A 19,943-nucleotide genomic window follows, 5' to 3' on the forward strand; every position below is an offset into this window, starting at 1 on the left:
AAACTGTCCTGTATGTATTATTTTTTTTTATTATAATCATTTCGTATATCCTTCTATTTAACTTTGTGACGTTTAAGTGAGTAATAATATAAATAATAAAGGTTTTAAAGTTAAAACAATCTTTGTAATTAATATTTATTAATACTATTGTTCTGAAGCTATTTTCTTGTGGCATGTTAAAGTAATTACTATTTAAATTGGAATAAGCCACAATTAAAGGTTAAAGTACGTTTATTGATGTTTCAATATTATATTAATATGTATTAAAATGTAGTACAATATTGCCAAAAATATAATCTAATATCATTGTTTAATAAATTGTTTGTACCTATCTTTAAAAATTTGATTTAAATCATAAGTATTTTTTGGAACGCCACTGCTTTGTTTGGTGAGGCGTTACTGTTCCTAGAAATTTCCGCCACTACAGTTGAAACATACTCTAATAAGAAAAACTATATATAAACTTATAATGTCTATTGTTCAATTAAAACCACAGAAGTCATTTTTTTGTTAATCAGTATATAATTTATAAATAAATATACATATTTCATATAATGGTGACAGATCCTTCTAACCGCTTAATATACAATTATCTAACTATAATAATCATTTACGAAAATATAACCAACAAGAAATTGACCATGTCAGAATAAAAACAAATATATAATGAACTAATAGATTTAGGTGGGAATGCCTAACGTCCTTCGAACAATTTTTTCTGCTATTTTATTAAATTCTTCTCTATTTTCTCTCCACATCTTAGCGGCGTCTACATTTGCACCACTTTCATCGTTCGGTTCTGAAAAACACAAGACAAGTTAAAAATGTTACGATATTAACAAAAATATCGATACATAATTAAATATACGAGTATATCAGATGTTTTTGTATGGATACAATTGGATAATATATATCGGATTTTTTTGTAGGGGTTCCAATGGTTATGATTAAACAAATAAGTGTTATAGCTTAAATCAACGGCATAAGTATAAAAGATGATATTAAACATGTAAAATATAATCATAACAGTACTAAATGAAGCGTGCATTTCCATAACGTTGTAAGTGCCAATATGCCTCATTTGGTTTTTTTAAGTTAAATGAGTTGCAAGTGCCATGTTCCATCGCCTAAAATTTATTTCATGTCGATATGGCTAGCGACGGCGTGAAAAGTGGGGATAAAGTAGCGGTGCAAGTCATAACGTTGTAAGTATCGTAGTGCAATTCTTTTAAATGTAGAGTGGCGCATCAGTTACTAAATTATTTTTGTTTGGACGTGTTGGGTTGGGTTTAAACATAAGTATTTGGAACGAATATGGATGAAACTACAGAAAAACGGTCCAAAAAGAAAAGAAGAGTTGTTGATAGTTGGAAAAAAAATAAAACCAAGAAAATGAGAAACTCTGGCGAAGAATATGTTTCCCTAGTCAATAAAAAGACCGTTACAAAGAAAATGCCACCAGCTGATGTAAGTATGGTTTAAAGAGATACCTATCTAAATAGACGTTAAAACATAAATAATTTTTTTTTGTTTAAATCTATCTAAATAATCCAAAATTGTTTTAGGTAAAATGCAAGTGTCCAGTAGCATGTAGATCCATAAGACTGGAATACCTTGTTGAGTTGTACAATCATTTCTATGAAATGGCTGATTATAGTAAGCAGCAAAGTTACCTACAAAGGTTTATTCATCCCCAATTAATCAAAAGGAGACGTCATGGTCAGTACGAACATCCCAGTGAAAGTAGGAGAAAGCACTCTTTCACCTACCATTTACTTTTGCCTGGAGGATCTGAAATAAGGGTTTGCCTCAAAACATTTTGTAGTACGTTAGCCGTAACTCCAAGAAGAGTGCAACTTTTGGGAGAAAAAATTCTTGATGGTAAAATGGATATGTCAGAAAAACGAGGAGGGGCTCGACAAAATATTTTCAAGACTGTCTGGACTAACAAGATTATAGAGCATATCGAAAGTTTTCCAAAAATTGAGAGCCACTACGCAAGGGCGAAAACCCCGGATAAGCTCTTCTTGTCACCGGATTTAAACGTAAGTAGAATGTACCGTGCATTTTTTAGAGAAATATTGTGCGGATTATCAGCCGCCTAACAAACCACCAGTGACTAGACAATGGTATAATGAAATTTTTATATCAAAATTTAACTTATCTTTTGCAAGGCCTAAAGTAGATACATGCTCCACATGTGATAGTTTGGCTGTTCAAATAAAATCAGGAGATAAAGCTGCTGTAACAGAACAGGAGCTTCACCATCGGAGAGCAGAGGCTGCTACAAAAGCAATGTCAACTGAGACCAAAAATGCATGTACAAGTAATTGCTATATGTTCTTTCCTTCGATATGCAGCAGCAAATGTACATTCCCCAATTAACTCACTCCGAAATGTACTATTCACAACAGCTTGCAGTGTGTAACTTAGGAATTCACGATTCCATCACAGGAAAGGGATTCATGTGTTTATGGACTGAGGACTTTGGGGGAAGGGGTGCCTTGGAAATTAGCTCCTGTTTATATACTTACCTTACTAAGGAAATTGGCAATCACGGAAAGAAAAAGCTTATTTTGTAGTCGGATAATTGTGGGGGTCAAAATAAAAATCAGTTCATGATCGCCATGTATTTGACCATACTAGCAAATGACGTTTTTGAGGAAATTATTCATAAATTTCCTGTAAAAGGACACACTTTCCTTAATTGCGACAGAGATTTCGCAATCATAGAAAAACGTAAAAAAGAGTGTGAGGCTTATACATTGATGAATGTTGTTAACATCATTACTAGTGCGGCCCAGAAAAATCCATTCTCGTGCATGGTGGTTAAGGACTTTTATGATTTCAAAACCGTTGCCTGTGATAAACTGAACTCAAAGAAGTTAGGAATTTCAACAGCTACGCAGCTTCGTCTTACAAGAGAGAAATTTGGTACAGTGATGGTGGCTAAAGGACATAGTGAGCTCGCTGGATGGGGTGAGACCAATGTACTCAAATCTGGAGTTACATTAGAAGACTTTAAAATCATAGACCTTCAAAAAACTAGAACTCACTTTGGTATCCCAGAGAAAAAAAGAACAGATATTGAAAAAATGGTCCCTTATCTTCACGCTGATGCCAAGAAGTATTTTAAAGAAAAATTAGGTCAACCAGGGCAAGTTTCTACCGTAGGAAACAACGGTTAAAAATCTGGCACTTAAAACGTTTTGACTTGCAAACCTGATGGCACTTACAACGTTTTGACCTTAGACAGATTTTTGAATTATTTTTTTAAGTAAGCTTTGTTTATTGTTCCTTTGTGGTATGTTTGTATTATATAATACCTTTAAACTAATCCTTTTTCAGTATGTTACATTATAAGAAATAAACATGTTCGATAAAAAACTGTTTTTACTCCTCCTGAAAAATTTATAATTTGGCACTTACTAGGTTATGGAAATGCACGCTTCAAATATAATGACAATAGTCGTTGAATTGATCATCTACCCTAACGGTATAAATCTTTAAGTGTTAAAGTCAGATTCTGATTCAAATTTTAAGACAAATTCATGTTGGTTGGTGGAAAAGGAAGTGAGTGGGATAGGTGTTTCAGCATTATTATTTTGTCTCTGATTTAGTGTTCCCAGACTGGGAGCCAGTGTGGTTAATTTGCAGTCGCCCCTTTGTTTTGTCTTCTTTGATGACCATGGTTTATAAATGGACCGACTGTATTGCCATAAAACAATTAGTCTGATGACAACAATTAAAGTGGTAGCTCCAGTAACCAATAGTGACTGCCAATATGTGTCTTTGACGGACTGCCATTGTGTAATATTTAATTCTTCTGCTAAAGTCTCTTCGTCTAGGAAGATGACTGAGTTCTTCCCTTTGCATGTTTATTCAACTACCTAAATTTTAATTGCTTACTACTGGGTCTATGCACTATTGTAGCGATAGGGGTAATGGGGGCTTTTAGGTAACCAGCAACAGCAGTTTCTACTCATTTGCTAGTTGTAAGTAAGGTCATTTTTCTAGTCTGAGTTATACATTTCAGGAAAAGTTGCGCTGAGCTTGCTGCATTGTAGCTGATAACAGGATGTTCTTTATTCTATCGCAAAGTTCATCTAGGATGCAATAAGGTCTGTTATCCATGCTAATAATGGATGCTGAAGAGCATGCCATCTGAGTACTCAATAATTGGATACATCTTTCCTTATCTTCAATGGATCGTTCAAAGTAGTGTATTATAATCTACTACCAGTAGATTCCTTCTGGAGGGAAAGGAATGCACCACACTCCCCTCCATTTTCCGTGGTAAAGCTGTAATTTTCAGCATAGTGTATTTATTCCAACTCATTCCCATGAAGTAACCTATAATCGTTATGTATTTGTCCCCACTCCTGACTTCGGTGTCTATTATGGGTTGCAGCCGTATTTCTACTCCTTGTGGTAGAACCTGCGCAGCCCTTTCCATTGACTTTGCTATGTCCTGGCTTCACTATGTCAATAAAATGTCTGTGGTTGTAATGTAAGTTCTGTATTCCCTTGTACATTTGAATGTATTCTTGTATGAATTCCATCACTTGTTGAGATATAGTTTGGAACCTAAGTTTAATGTATCCCTTCTCTAATGTTTCAGCTTTATACACTACTATGCTAAGTCCTTGAGATATTTCTTGCATTCCTTTAGTTAGTGAAACCTGTTAAGGTGTCTGTTTATCCTTGTATCTGTGTGGTTAATCAATGCTATTGTTTCTAATATAATCTTTGTTTGATGCTGTGCTTCTTTTATCAATTCTTTCTGATTTTTATCGAGTACTTCTATATCCCTTTATGCCTCATTTTATTCCATTTTTATTTATCATCTATTTAATTTCCATTATTATTGAATAAGCAATAAAATAAAAGTAACACAATTATCTTACCTGCTAACATACTAACAACTGAAAGTAATATCTTTTCTACACTTTGAACTGGTGACCACCTTTCAGCACTAGATTCATATCCCATTGGATCATCACCTGGTGCATGTAAAATTGATATACAAACTCTACCATCCGAGTATACTGAAAAAATAATAAAAACATATTTTTAAAATAATAAAAAAAAATAATAATAAGATATTTTATAAATAACTCTAATACAAAATATCTGTAAACAGAACTTATATAGTGGAAGGAGAAAGCTAAATGTAATTGACAAAGCTTTGACAATAGCTATAAATTCATCTGTAAATATTGAACAACCTGAATTTAATTTATATTGCATGTAATTATCAGTATTTTGGATGTAAATGGCACAAACAACACTGACAGTTGATTTGCAACCATCAGTTTGTTGTATCTTATTTATTTTGTCACCATATTATTTATCTATCTATTTGTTCATGATACTATGACTAACAAGATAGGATCTTCCCGTAGCACAAAATCGGTCGTGTTCGCGCATGCCGTCATTGGAGATCAGATTTGAATTCTTGTTAAAGTTAAATGGGATTTTTATGCATTCTGTGATGATATTATTTAATTAGCAAAATAATAATATTAAATAAAGGTTTAATAATTACAATAATCGTACACAAAAAGATATCTACAAACTATTTAATAAAGATTATTTATTGACACATACAAAAAACTGACATTACGAACGTGCAAGTCTCCAATTACGTCACGACTTATGCGCAATATCTTATCTTCTTAATCATAGTATCATGTATTTGTTAAGTTCTGAACAAACACAGAAGAAATTTTTTTATCAATTCTTACATTTTTTCGACATTAAATAAGTTTTATACTATGGTAACATAATGATTGTTAAATATCAAAACCTCATAAGTCAAAACTTTTTAGGAGAGCGAAAAAACTTTGATGCTTAGTACATATTTTTTTCTTTCTTGGTATTTATTTAAATATTACTTTGAAAAAATATGCCAAAACACAGGTTTCATGAATATTTGGAACAATATTTTCAATCCAAATCCTCATAAATTTAAAAATGGATAATTTTTGTCTTATGGGGTTTTGACACTTATTTTCTTATCTATAAGCAGGTATATTTTTAGTTTTTCTATAAACTTTTCAGTCATCATCTCACTATTTTGGCAACTTAAAGTATTTGTTTGAACATTCAAAATTTTAACAACCTTATTGGCAGTATTAGTAATTTGTTCTATTGAGAATATGCTCTTATTGTTGGCATATTTGCAATCTAAAGGGCCTGTAAAAACTCACAATGGATAGCTTGTTATTAGAATTTTTGGATTAAAATTAGAATTAAATTTTTAATTTAAAATTAGATCAGTTCATAAACAATTTTATGAGATAAAAATCTTTATTCCTGTTAGCTACAATAATATAAAAATTGTTAAATTTAATAGCATCACAAGTTTTATACTATGTTTCAGAAAGAATTGAACTACTGATTTTTCTCCTTTAGTAATCTTGAAACATCTAATCTGACACAATCAAAGGCTTTACTCAAATTTATAAAATAAATTATTGCAATGCTTTCTTGGTAATTTGTATGGCTATGAATATTATGGTGTCTATTGTAGACCTATTTTGTCAAAAGCCTTGTTGTTCACTAATTGTGCATTCTTTATTTATTTTATTGGCACATATTCTGGTTAAAGTGTAAAAGTTTGAGTTGCGCTCAGCAAGGTATAGGTATGGTAATTACCAGGATCTCTTCTGCTGCCGCTCTTGTGTATTGGTATTGTTATACTGATCTTACACTGGCCTGGTACAGACTGGCTACACATTATTTCCTGAAAAAGCTTTTCTGTTTTTGATCAACTATTCTCCTCAATATTTTCATTCACTGTTCCATCTGGTCCTGGGACTTTCTGTTTTTTAACTTACAATAAATATGTTGTGCCTTATTTTCCCCTTTTTATTTAGTTAGTAAAATAGTACTGTGAATCTAATAGTAATGCTCAAATATATAGTTTATGGAATGCTTTTTATTGTAAATGAAAAAAAAAACACCACAGCAACAAAAATATTACAACCAACAAAAAATACGTAAGTACTTGGAAAATGTAATCTCAGAAAACAGTATAAAACTTTTGGACATCAAAGGTTACAAAAATTGAAATTTTATCACATAATCTGACCAAGATTATTTTGTACAAAAATGTATGTTTAAAACTGATGTAACTGTGTTGAACAAGACTGACAATAATCTACAAATATACTTACTACACAATATAACACTTCAACTAAGTACTGGTAATTTTTTATTATTCTTTAGTCTCACTTATACATATTTTAAATCATTGTGATTTATAGTTTTACTTACTATTTGGATGAAACATTTCACAGGTAAATTGCATCTTTGGGGGACTTAAGGGATAATCAGGAGGAAAAATAAGTTTTGCCGGAAACACTCCTCCTTCAAAACAAGTCCCTTCAGGACCTCTGAAACATCATTAGTTAAGAATAAAAATATATATGATACTTGTTTTCCTTACGTGATTAATGCTTCCCATTCAAAAAAGTTTTCCTCATTAATTGGGCCAGCTATTATACCTTCAGGTGGATTCAGCGTTAACTCTATAAAGAATATTTTTATTTAGAAGAATTATATATATTAGCTAAATGCATATTTATTCAAATATTATCTTAAACATATAATTATAGCAACTTTAAATGAAGATTTGGCATTATTTTTGCTATTCTAAATAATAATAAAAACTTATTGTATTACAATTGAAATACAAACGTTTATATTCTGCCATAAGTCTTCGCAATGCAGATCCTGCCATAATTGAAATACTTATGATTTATAATTATTATTAAATTAAAGATTAAACATAACATGAAAAAAATTATGTTGTTGTGGCTATTTGGCAGTTTGCTGTCACTGTCATTAGTGTCACTTTACAACACAGAGAGTTTTCTGCTGTGGTCACTGCAGTGATGCCAACCTTCTTGAAAGCTTTTTCCCTCAACTTGCCTTAAAAATTCCCACTTTTATAAAAAAATTCCCTCCCGTTTACAAAATGGGTTTTATAACAGAAATATAAGAATTTGTATATTTAGCCACGTTATGTTCAGCAAAAAAAAAACACTTAATCTTATTTCGGCGCCTTTCACGGCATTTTGGTGTTTTAAAGAAGTATTACCAGTTGCCAAAAACGAGGAAATACTTGAAATAGATTTAATAGCAGTCATTTTTTTAAAATGTTTCTTACCTGCAGCATGTTTTGCAATTTGCAGTTTTCATTTTTGTCACATAAAATGCATTACACACTTTCCACATACATTTTTTATTATTATGTGACAAAGCCTTAACCGAGATTTTAAAAGAAGGATCTTCTAACCACTTACTGCTACCACTATCACTAAATACACTACTGTAGAAGTAACACTTTATACAGAAAGCACAGTACCTATAATGCTTAAAAAGAATAATTATACTGTGCAGAAAGTACCAAATAAGACAATTTCGGTGGGTTTCCCACTTCCACTACAATATTTATTCAAACAACCATAATTGAAATTTTATTTAAGTACCTAATAAATAAAGACGAAATTATTGGGACAAGTGCTTAAATCAGCATTCATTAAGTTTTATTATATTTTGAGTTAGGGAATAGGTACCTAAAGATCATAATATTTATATAAAAGTATAGTGATCTGGTTGTGAAATGATTACCCAACCATCATCTATTTTAATTTTTGACACTAAGTGCTTTAGATTCTTGAGAGTTATGATATATGATGATTACCGAATGATGTTTTGTTATGGTTAAGAATACTGAAATAGGAGAACATTATGGAACATTTCAATTACTACCAGGGGGTAAAGATATGTTTAATTCTTTTCGAATACTCTTTTGAATTTTTTTAAAACATGTTTTACAATTTGCACTGGAATAAATATTCCCTTTTGAGTTAATTTTTTCCCTTTTTCCCTTTTGTGTCAAAAATTCCCACAAAAAGGGAAATTTCCCTCCGGTTGGCAACACTGGGTCACTGATTAGCACCATCATGTATGTCAGCACAGTGACGTGCTTCAATCAACTGAAATTGGAATAAAAAAAAGTTCGTTTTCTTTACTTTTTAAATGAAACGAAATTTTAATTAAACAAATATAAAAAATTAACTGAACTCTTTTATAAATGTAAGGCATAATTTGATTTGTTTACAATAATAAGTAATATAGGTATGTTAATATTTTAGTGAAAAATCTATGATATTGACTCTGTTTAAGAAATACAAGAAGGGTGGCATATTGCTTGGGGTCGACTTTAGCATTTTTTATGATAGTTGTTTAACAGTACTATCTGTATTTAACAACGCATTTAACTGTAACCTCTTAAACATGACAAACAAAAGTAAAAGATTTTATATTTAGATAAGTGTTTTTTTATTAGATAATAGGTATACCTACTTGTTTTTTACCATACCATACCATACAACAAACAGACACTTACAAATATCTGGGAAACGAGATCAAAATAAGCAGAGACAATCAAACACATGAAATACAGAGGCGAATAGGCCTGACATGGGCAGCATTTGGCAAATTAAGCCATATTCTAAAAAGTTTAATTCCCATGTGTCTCAAGCGAAAGGTTTATAACCAATGTGTTTTGCCTGTACAAACTTATGGTGTAGAGACTTTAACACTTACGCACAAATCTGCGAATAAACTCAGAGTTACACAACGAGCCATAGAACGTGCAATGCTGAACGTGAGCTTTCAAGACCACATAACAAACCATCAAATCAGGCAAAGATCAGGAGTTCAAGACGTCATCGAAAGAACCACGACGCTTAAGTGGAACTGGGCAGGGCACTTAGCCAGAACACAAGATGGACGGTGGACAAGACGTATTATGGAATGGAGGCCCAGAAACTATAAAAGAAGCCGAGGACGAACACCGACTAGATCGACCGATGATATAAAACGTGTAGCGGGAAACTGGCTACAGGCGGCCCGGTGTAGAGAACACTGGAAAGAACTGAGGGAGGCCTATGTCCAGCAGTGGACGCGATTGGCTGATTGATGATGATGATACTTGTTTTTTTATAACATACTAGGTATTACCTTATATGGACAGTTAATGTAACTATAGAAGCCGAAAAATGGCAGACGTATTTCTAGGAAATATATCAAGAAACGGATAGGGAAGACGAAAGGGAAACAATAATGAACACGGAACAAAAAGAAGAATTGACATATACAGAAGTGAAAGATAAAATATGCAAATTAAAAAACTGGAAAACAGCCGCAGACGACAGAATATGTGCAAAACTAATAAAATACGCAGGAGAGGCACTATATAGGAAGATTTATGAAATAATACAAAATATTATGGAGTAACGCAATACTGCCCGACGAATGGAAGAAGGAAATTATAGTGACAATCCCAAAACAAGGAGACCACAGAACATGTAAAAACTACCGAACAATTAATTTACTATGTAACATATTAATCATGACTGGTATACCTAATTAGAGACAGACTAACAATATACGCAGAACAAAGCATAGGAGATTACCAGTACGCTTTCAGAAAAGAAAGATCCACGATGGATGCTATCTATATGCTGAAAGAAGTGATAGAGAAAACATACGAGTAGAACGGAGAAACACGTATATTTTTCCTAGACTTTATACAGGCGTTTGACAAACTAAACAGAAGAAAATGATCCAAGATTTACAAGAGAGTAAAATACCAAATAAAATTATACGAATGATAGAAATTACAATGCGAGATTCCCAAGCAACAATAGACATCGCAAGAGAAAGAAAAGTATTATTTATATAATCACTATACAAGATAATATAAAAGCTGTCAAATGCAGGAACTCTAAACAAGAGTGGAATACAAATAATAGGATATCCGGACAATATAACCATAGTAGCAACAGATAAAAGAGCATTAAAGAAAACCGCCCAAGAAATAGAAAACGAAGCCAAACTGAGAGGACTGAAAATAAATGAAAATAACATAAAATACATGAACGTAAGCAAGAAAAAGAAGACACAACTGACGCACACAGCTTCGAAGAGGTTGAAACTTTAAAATATTTGGGAGTATTAGTCAACAGCACATATGAAAGTGTAGATACGAAAAGAAGAACTCAAGCGGTAAATACAGCGTTCTATAGAAAAAAAAATGTTTAGATTAGTTCTAGATAGTTTTAAAATATACATGGAAGCAGCGGATTTGGCCAGCAAACAAGAGAGCAGAAAGATTGCAATATTTTTAAATCTAGCAGGGGAAGAAGCCCAAGACATATTTAAAACATTTAAGCTCAGTGATGAGGAGAGGAAACAGTATAACGTTGTAATAAATGCGTTTAAAACATACTGCTCACCACTGAAAAATGAAACTTATGATAGGTTCCTCTTCTTCACTAGGGTACAGGAAGAAGACGAAGAGTTTGATAACTTTATGAAGGATGTAAAATTGCTGGCAAAAAATTGCAATTTTGATTCTCTTGAAGACTCCCTAATTAGAGATAGACTAGTTAGTGGGATTCGAGATCAAGCTTTGCAAAAAAGACTTTTAAGAATTCCAAACCTAACTGCTGCAGAAGCCGAAAATCAATGCAGAATAGCAGAAGTGAGTACCTTCCAAGTCAAAAGCCTCAGAAAAAATGCAGTAGTTGATGAAATTAGATACAATAGACCCTCCAGGAGCAAAACTCTAGAACGACCTGCAGAAGCTGTCTGTAACAACCAATATAACTGTTTTAAATGTGGCACAAAGCATGGCCCAAGAAGTTGTCCAGCCTTTGGGAAAATTTGTAACAATTGCAGAAAACCTAATCATTTTTCTTCAAGTTGTAAACAAAAAAATAAAAGGCATGACAGGAAGTTAGACTATTCGAAAAAGTGGTTCAAGAACATAGTACTCCTAGATCATATTTGGTGAGGGAGGATAGGGATAAGGTTCTAAGACGGAATTCATCGTTCTTGAGACCAAATCCAAATCCGGTGTCTCTGGAATCCAATAATGAGGATTTATTACCTATGTGCAAAACTGATGTCTCTAAATCAAAATTTGAGATTCAAACAGAAACATCTATTAGTAATGAAAAATCAGATAAAACTCAAAGTAAAACAATTATACCAGTAACAGGCCCTAACAAAACCCGCTCTGGTGGTTGCATTATAAAACCAGCTAGATATAGAGATTAATCATATTTTAAATATTGTATTTTTTAGTTTAGTGTTTTCAGTTGTTTTTAAGTTTTGTAAAAGAGGGAGATGTAACATAAACAGCTTAGTGTGAACCAACCTTAACATGAGTTAGTTCACCTGTCGGTGTTGCGTCTGTCACTTGTCACTAGAGAACAGACATTGTAAAAGATATGTAGAAGTCTAAATAATAAAGATTAAACTAAAAATAGTTGTCTCAATAAAACATTACAATTGATAATGTAATATTATTTGGAGAAGTATGTACAAAATAAATAAGGCATATATGACTGAATATTTATGAAAATTTCATTTATAAAAGTACAAAATCAACATATTTTTGATAAATGTTTAACAAACGTTAGGGGTTTAATGAAAACAAAACTACAAAAAAAAAAATAACACGAATTATTACTAATAGTGTAATAGAACTGTAACGATGTGCTGAACGTTCAACAGTTCGAACCGTGGGAGTGTCGATAATCATGCACCCATTTCCACGACGAGACGACGAGGTGGGATCCGGAGCGGCTATTTAAGGCGAGCGACTGGCGGAATTAAATGAGTCTTGTGGTTTGTGTATTGAACCTGCGAGCCGAACGGACAGAGAGACTTCCGCACTGAGGATTATACTCTGTCCTCAATCAAGCAGAACCCGCGGGTATCGTTCATTGAACGTTACCGTATAGCGTGGATCTGCACAACCGAATATTTCGATTGCGAGTGCGTTTGGCGCTTCCGCTGGATTGAGGTGGAAGCGAGTATAAGTCTCCGTGCGATTGAATTCGCGTATTCCATTTTTGTTGTCAGTAATAATAATTTTTCTTTTACAGGCGTCCGCCGGGGAATTCACTCTCGCGGGATCCAGACGGGGCATAGAATACATTTTATTTTTATTTTTGTATATACGTTTATTTCAACCTGCGTTTTACTGAGTCTGTCGCTTCGAAAGAGCTACCCGTTACAGAACGTAATAAATGGGCTTGTGTGTGTTTGGTTGGAAATATGACTGCGGATTAAGACTAATAAAAATCATTAATATTAATTAACTTTGATAAACATTTTTCTTACAGTCTTAATTTTACCTAATATTCTGCATAAGATCAATCTAAACCTTGCATGTTTAGTTTTCCGCTTTTAGTTTCTTATCCTTAAACAAAGTTTTGATTTTATCGTTTACGTGTTTCATTACGGGGTACGTTGTTCTGCGGACGAACTAGCCCCTCACCAGAGGAACATTGACCACAAATCCCATTTTAGAAGGGACCTCCAAATATGATAAAATAGGTTATAAAAAGCCTACATCGATATTAAAAAGATAATCGCTATAATTTTCCCAACTCATAATAGCAAGTCACACACAAATAGCTAGAAAATTGACTGAAATAGACCAACAAGTTTAAGGATGAAAAATTTTCTTACGTGGAGTGTTTGTGTCACTAATTGATTACTACTCTGCGCTGCAATACAAACGAGTTTCCCCAGTGTGACAGAAAAAAAATGACACAAAACAGTCCCTGCATCTATGTCTAATGGGTCGGGTTAATCGAGCACGTGACCTTCTAATTATTCATTTAGGTGCTGACTGCTTTGGGTCAGTTTTCTCTGTCGCACTGGGGAACGCGACTTTATAGGAGCGCTAAGTCTATTTGTATTATATGTCTATTATCGGCCGGTTTCCGAAACGTTATTCAAATCTCCAATCATGTAATCAAGTATCAAATTTGATCAATTGTTAACAAGCGACAGGTTTCCGAAACGAAAATTATGGTAAAATTACGTGATCACCGATTATAGATTATTTGACATACGATTTTACATGGAAACAGTAGAATCGATTGTAATCGTTTATTATTTCTGTACGAATTGTTCTTTATCTTGCTCTAAATTAAGAAAGTAATGTTGCTGTTTCACTTTACCATCATTCCTGTTTATGTGTAATCTGCATTCTGAAAATCAACAAACAAACATAACCTAACTAACTAATAATTTTGTGTCATTCGTTAATGATTACCAATTTGTCATTTATCATCTTTAATTCTTAAAATGAACCTTTGTAACAATATTTTTGGGTTCTTTCTAAACAACAGCTTTTTATAAAACACCTTAGATTTATGTATCTTACAACGTAACCAAAGATTTTATTTTATTTACTTACAACCATTGGTACATAACATAACATAACATAACATTGGTAGATATAAGATTAATCGTCCAAAAATCTCAGATTACCTGACAAGCTAGTATGGCAGAAGTTTGACATAGATAAAACAATAATTAGCGTTTCGGAAACCCAAAATACTTCTGACAGGCTGTTAATAATCGATTATTTGCTTGTTAGATTATTTAATGTGTGTTATGTGATTGAAGTTTGATCGATGTTTCTGCAACTCAAAATGCATTTAATCGACTGTTAACAGTAGATTACCTAATTTTGATAATGATCAGCCTTTCGGAAACCGGCTGTATGACTCTGACACGGTGACAAACTGTCACTAAATAGCTTATGCACTACCGCGATAGTATGACGTTTCGCAACGCACTTCAGACTTATTGCTATCTCTTTTGTTCGCTGAGCTATTGGGATCGGAAAACTTACCCCCTACATTTTAAAGCATGGCCTCCACTATCTTCATTGGGGGTAAAATCATCATTCTGGCTTTACAACCCTGTGTGAGTCCTAGCCTCCTCAAGAATTTGTCTTCATTCGTCTCTATCCATCGCCTTCCTCCGCCAAGCACGTATTCCCATATTTCTCATGTCTTCATCGATGTTATCAAGAAACCTTGTTCTGGGCCTTCCTTTTCTTCTCTGACCAATGAGTTTATCAAGGAGCGTTTTTCTAGCTGCCCCTATCCACCGCAGACGTCCTATCTTAATATGTTTTACGATATCTGGTTCCTAGTATATTTTATAAAGTTCGAAGTTATATCGTCTTCTTCACACTCCATTGTCATTCACTGCTCCATAGATTCACCTTAGTACTTTTCTTTCGAAACATACTAATATGTTTTGATTAATTTTTGCTAGAGCCCAGGTCTCTGACCCATATATTAGAACTGCGCGTATTATTGTTTTGCACAGTTTTATTTTTGCATTTCTCGATATAGTTGTGGATTTAAGAAGGAAATTAAGCCCAAACAGCATCTGTTGGCCGTGCAAATTCTGCGGTTTATCTCTGTGGTAGTATTATTTTCAGTGTTAAGGAGCGCTCCCAGGTATACAAATTCGTTCACTGCTTCGATGACATCGATTTCTATAACAAGTGGTCGTAGAATTTGTGTATGCGTGCTTATTTTCATATACTTAATTTTGTTGGTGTTTATTATTAAACACATTTTTGTAGCTGATTCTTTTAATGCTACATACGCATCTCGTACAGCGTTTTCCGTTCTCCCAACAATATTGACATCATTAGCATAGGTTAGGATTTGCAATGATTTATTTTATATATTGAACTACTGGTTGTCATGAAGAGAGGGTGTCCGTGGCGTAGCCTGTTATTTGGTTTAAAAGGTTCAGACAGTTCCCCATGAATTCGTACTCTACATTTAACTTTTTCAAGAGTTAGTTTTTTTAAATTTACCAACAGATTTGGCATTCCTAGCTCTTTCATTGCTTTGAACATTTCCCTTCTATTCACAGAGACGTATGCTGCTTTGTAGTCTATAAGTATGTGATAAGTATCTAAGCCATACTGCAGTGTTTTCTCTAAAATTTGTCTCAGGGTTGCAATGTCATGAATTGTCGATTTACCACCTCTGAAACCAGCCTGATATTTTCCCACTATCTGTTCTTTATATATGCTGCCATACGGTGACATAGTACTGTGGAAAATATTTTACACGCTGCAGTTAGAAGCGTAATTCCTCTGTGGTTAGAGCATTTTAAGATATCTCCTTTTTTGTGTATGGTGCAAAGCATTCCAATAATTATTTATATAGTTCAGCCGATATTATCTATTCCGGGGGATTTGTTTCTGGCTAGTTTTTTAACTGCATCTTTAATTTAAAGAATAGTTGGTGGTTCCTCTTCCTTCTCGACTGTTCCCCTTACCTTATCTCTTTCGTCTTCCAGGTTTTCTTCTTCTTCCTCTATATTAAGTGCCTGGTTAAAGTATTCTACCCATCTGTTCAATACATCTTTCCTTGTTCTTAATGGGTCGCCATTCTGACTTCTGCATTGTTTGGTGGTTGCCTTGAATTCTTTTCTGTTGATGTTACCTTTCTTATATAATGCTCCAAATTCTTTCTCTCTGTTGAGATTTTCTATATATTTAAGTTCCTTGGGGGCAAATAAAATCCACAGTAATTTTGTGTCCGTAGATGTTTAGATTAGCAATTACTATCCTTTTATTAAATGTTTTCCAATTTGTTATTTTGTTTTTTTTAGTTTTTGTTAGAGATACCTCCTTTGCCGCTCTTTTGTCTTTTGTTACACCGCTAAAAATGTGGGCATATTTTCCAGTTAGTGTGATTCCCTTGCTCTTTTTATTTGCTTCTGTAATAACAGATATCGATATTTTTTGTTATTCTAGTCCTTTAGTAACTTCTTCCCTCTTCCTCGCGAGCCCTGTAGCAGTCTCGTTCCTCCATGTTGCAAAATTCATTATCCTGTTTCATCCCCGTGATCGTCGTCCAAGTGTTTCATCCGGTTTTCCTATATTCTAAGATTCACTGCCATAATAAGTACTGTAGATCAGACCCAATGTCTAAACCCCCTTCCTGGAGGGCCGGGTTATTTTTTCTTAATGTGTTCTTCCCATATACCGATTGTCTTTCAGGACTTGAGGAATCGGTCTTCCATTTAATATTCTTCCGCCTTCTGGTTCATTGGATAGAACCTCATCTACTCCATCCGCCGTTGATCTTTGTGTGTAACCCTGGACAGGGACTCTCACAGAGTGCTATCAGCCGGGTCAGCTGAACTCAGGTTTTTTATAGAGGTGTTTCTCCTTTATCCCTCCTCTTTTTTTCGGGCTTAGGACTGGCTGTATCGGTTGTAGAGCTACTCCGTTCACACCACAACTAACACAGGCATAGTTTATTACCTATTCTTCCTCTTCCTCAGCTTTTCCCTTTTCAGGCGTAGCTGTTCCATACTCTTTTGTCGCCAGTTATTTCTATCCATCGAGTCTTTTTCACCTAAACCTTTCTCTCTCAAGTCTTCTGCCACACAGTCCTTTCATCTACTTGGCTTTTCTCTACCCCTCTTTCCGTTAACTTCTAATAGCTCTATCCTTCATCCCACATAGTTTTCATTTCTACACGCTTGACATGATCAAACCATTGTAGTCATTGTTCGTGAATCATTTTTGAGACTGTAGTTACCCCGGTTTTTTCCCTAATCTGGTCGTTCTTGATCCTATCCCTTCTAGTCTACCCAACATCCACCGTAACATTTTCATTTCAGTTGCCTCCATCTTCTTTTCCTGAATCTTCTTTACAGGCCACACTTCACCGCCATTCACCAATGCAGCCATTCACCATACTCTTGTATATCTTTCCTTTCAGCCCTTGCCCATTTTGATCAAAAAGTACCCCGCTTATTCGCTTCCAGTTAAACCAGCAACCAGCCTGTATCCTGTGGGCAATTTCTCGATCTAGTGTCCCATTTTTCGTTATGTAGGAGTCAAGGTATTTAAATTCTCCTACTCTTCCTAGTTTTTTTTTAAGCAATTCTATGTCTCCAATTATTCCTCTACCTCCTAACCATATATACTCCGTTTTCAAACTGCTAATCTTAAGTCTTTCCTCTTCAATAGCTCTTCTCCAACCCTCCAACTTCTCTTCCAACATTTCCTTGTTCTCTACTAAAACGATATCATCAGCAAAGAGCATTGAACAAGGAGTCCTCTCCCTTATTTTCTCTGTCATTACATCCATAACAAGATTAAATAGGTAAATACTCAGTGAAGAGCCTTGATACAAACCGTCACTGGAAAACTTTCGGTCGGTCGGACACAAGTCCTTACTTTGGTGCACGCTCCCTCATACATATCATTCACGAGCCTAACATACTTACGTACTTCTCAGGAACCCATTTTCATAGCATCTCCATAGCCCTCAGTTCTTATCGTCATATTTCCCTACCGAACTGTCTCAAAGCAGACAACGCATCCGTTGTCCTCCTCCCTGCCATAAACCCAAACTGTTCTTCTCCTATCGATGTCTCTCTCCTAACCTTCACTCTAGGATTCTCTCACAAATTTTCATTGTGTGCGACATACGGTAGGGGAGAGTGTTGAACCTTTGGGCAAATTTCATGCCGTTTGGCTCAAAATATTTAAAAATTGCTTTATAGAGACCATTGAAGCATACAGAAGTAGATACAACCTTTATCTATAAATGACAAAGTATAGGTCTATGGATTCGTTTCAGTTACCTTTTAAATTTTTTTTTCATTTTTGTTGAAAATGTCGACAACACAATGTCGTCCAAAGGTACGACACTGTGTTGTACCTTTGTCCACATTATGTTATACCTGTGGTCAGAGAACAAATTACCTTCGATTAAGAAGAAACAACACAAACGAACGGAATCTCATTTATTACATCAATTATAAGATGACAAACATGATTACTTTACATTGTATGTATCAAATTTAATATTAAAGGACATCATATTTTGTTGGTTTTATGATGTTCCAACCAAATCTGGTGAAGGCAGTTTTTTTATTGTGTCGCCTTCGGAGACACAAGAGACTTCCTCATCTGAATAAACAAATTTATTGTTTCCAATAAATATTCGACCATGTATTTGTCACCTAAAACCTCAACTATCTTGGTAACATAGTGTACAATATTCTTTTTACTGGCCAATTTTACGAGAACAAAATCACCTTCTTTTAACTTAGAAGAGCTCAGTATTTCTTCACTTTTCTGTTGCTCTAATGAATAATTTACATTTTCGTTTGCTAGAAAAGTTTCTAAATCCTCGTCACTTGAATCTTTTGTTATATTTTTCATCTCTTCATCAGATTCATCTGAACTATCGCATAGAACCTTCCTTTTGACTGACTTTGGTTTTTTCACCTTACTTTGCAATAGTTCCTCTTTCTCCGGGTTGTCTGTCAAAATTATTGTTTTACCACGCTTTCGTCCCTTTTGAGAAGTCTTTCGAGCTACGTCTTTGGGGAATGGGCGCACTAAAAACAGACTTTTGAAGTCAGCGTTATTTGCCTTGTTGTCATTAGACTACAGTGAAAGTGCCGGTGTCAAGTTTAATGTTGATGGATTTGCGGATAGTTGAAGACTTGATGAGCAAGATGCCGTATTAGGATTCTCTTCTGATTCTGGAATTGAGCGATCTGTTACATAGGACGACAGATATTCGTGGTCGCCAAATATATTTTCATTAACAGGCCATATCCCTGTTTTTTTCAAATCCTTTGACAATGTTTGCAGGGGTAAATACTTTTGCAAATGCCTTGCCTACGAGTTCAGCTACGTCATACAAGTTTATAGGATGTTCAGGATGGGTCATCATCCACTCATTAGCTATGGTATTGTAGTAGGTTTTGTATGGTCCAAAAACAGTCCTGTCAAGAGGTTGAGTTCTATGCGAGGTGTATGGCGGCAACGTTGATAGCCCAAAATTATTTTCCTTCGCCAAATCAATAACGGAAACTGCAACATGGGACTCGTGATTATCGAGTATTAGTAGCACTTTTTCTTGCTCTCCAATTGAACCCGGTGGTGTACCATGTAACATGTGGTCCTTGAAAAACATGCGAGGGAATATCAACGTGGGCGGCACATGGTTACCGATGGTATTAACCGCAGCAATCAAAGTTACATTGAT

The 19,943-nt window shown here is 34.3% G+C and overlaps 1 protein-coding gene across 1 annotated transcript; it reads right to left on the minus strand.

Moving 5' to 3' along the window:
- Positions 1-499: 499 nt before the first annotated feature.
- Ubc7 (ubiquitin conjugating enzyme 7) lies at positions 500-7,865 on the minus strand. The gene is made up of 5 exons (XM_072540313.1): positions 7,705-7,865; positions 7,454-7,535; positions 7,282-7,400; positions 4,908-5,048; positions 500-799 (listed from the first exon to the last, which is right to left on the minus strand). Exons 1-5 carry the CDS (start codon positions 7,745-7,747, stop codon positions 681-683), a joined length of 504 nt encoding a protein of 167 aa, XP_072396414.1. The 5' UTR covers positions 7,748-7,865; the 3' UTR covers positions 500-680.
- Positions 7,866-19,943: the final 12,078 nt, after the last annotated feature.

Source organism: Diabrotica undecimpunctata, chromosome 8 (assembly GCF_040954645.1).
Source record: "Diabrotica undecimpunctata isolate CICGRU chromosome 8, icDiaUnde3, whole genome shotgun sequence".
Taxonomy (NCBI): Eukaryota; Metazoa; Arthropoda; class Insecta; order Coleoptera; family Chrysomelidae; genus Diabrotica; species Diabrotica undecimpunctata.

What these genes read in the sequence shown, in the direction of transcription:
- Ubc7 (XM_072540313.1), bottom strand. Translation starts at nt 7,747, where the DNA reads ATGGCAGGATCTGCATTGCGAAGACTTATGGCAGAATATAAAC. An exon ending in ACTTATGGCAGAATATAAAC is followed by an intron (nt 7,536 to 7,704) that starts GTTTGTATTTCA and finishes TATTCTTTATAG; the next exon opens with AGTTAACGCTGAATCCACCT. An exon ending in GAATGGGAAGCATTAATCAC is followed by an intron (nt 7,401 to 7,453) that starts GTAAGGAAAACA and finishes ATGATGTTTCAG; the next exon opens with AGGTCCTGAAGGGACTTGTT.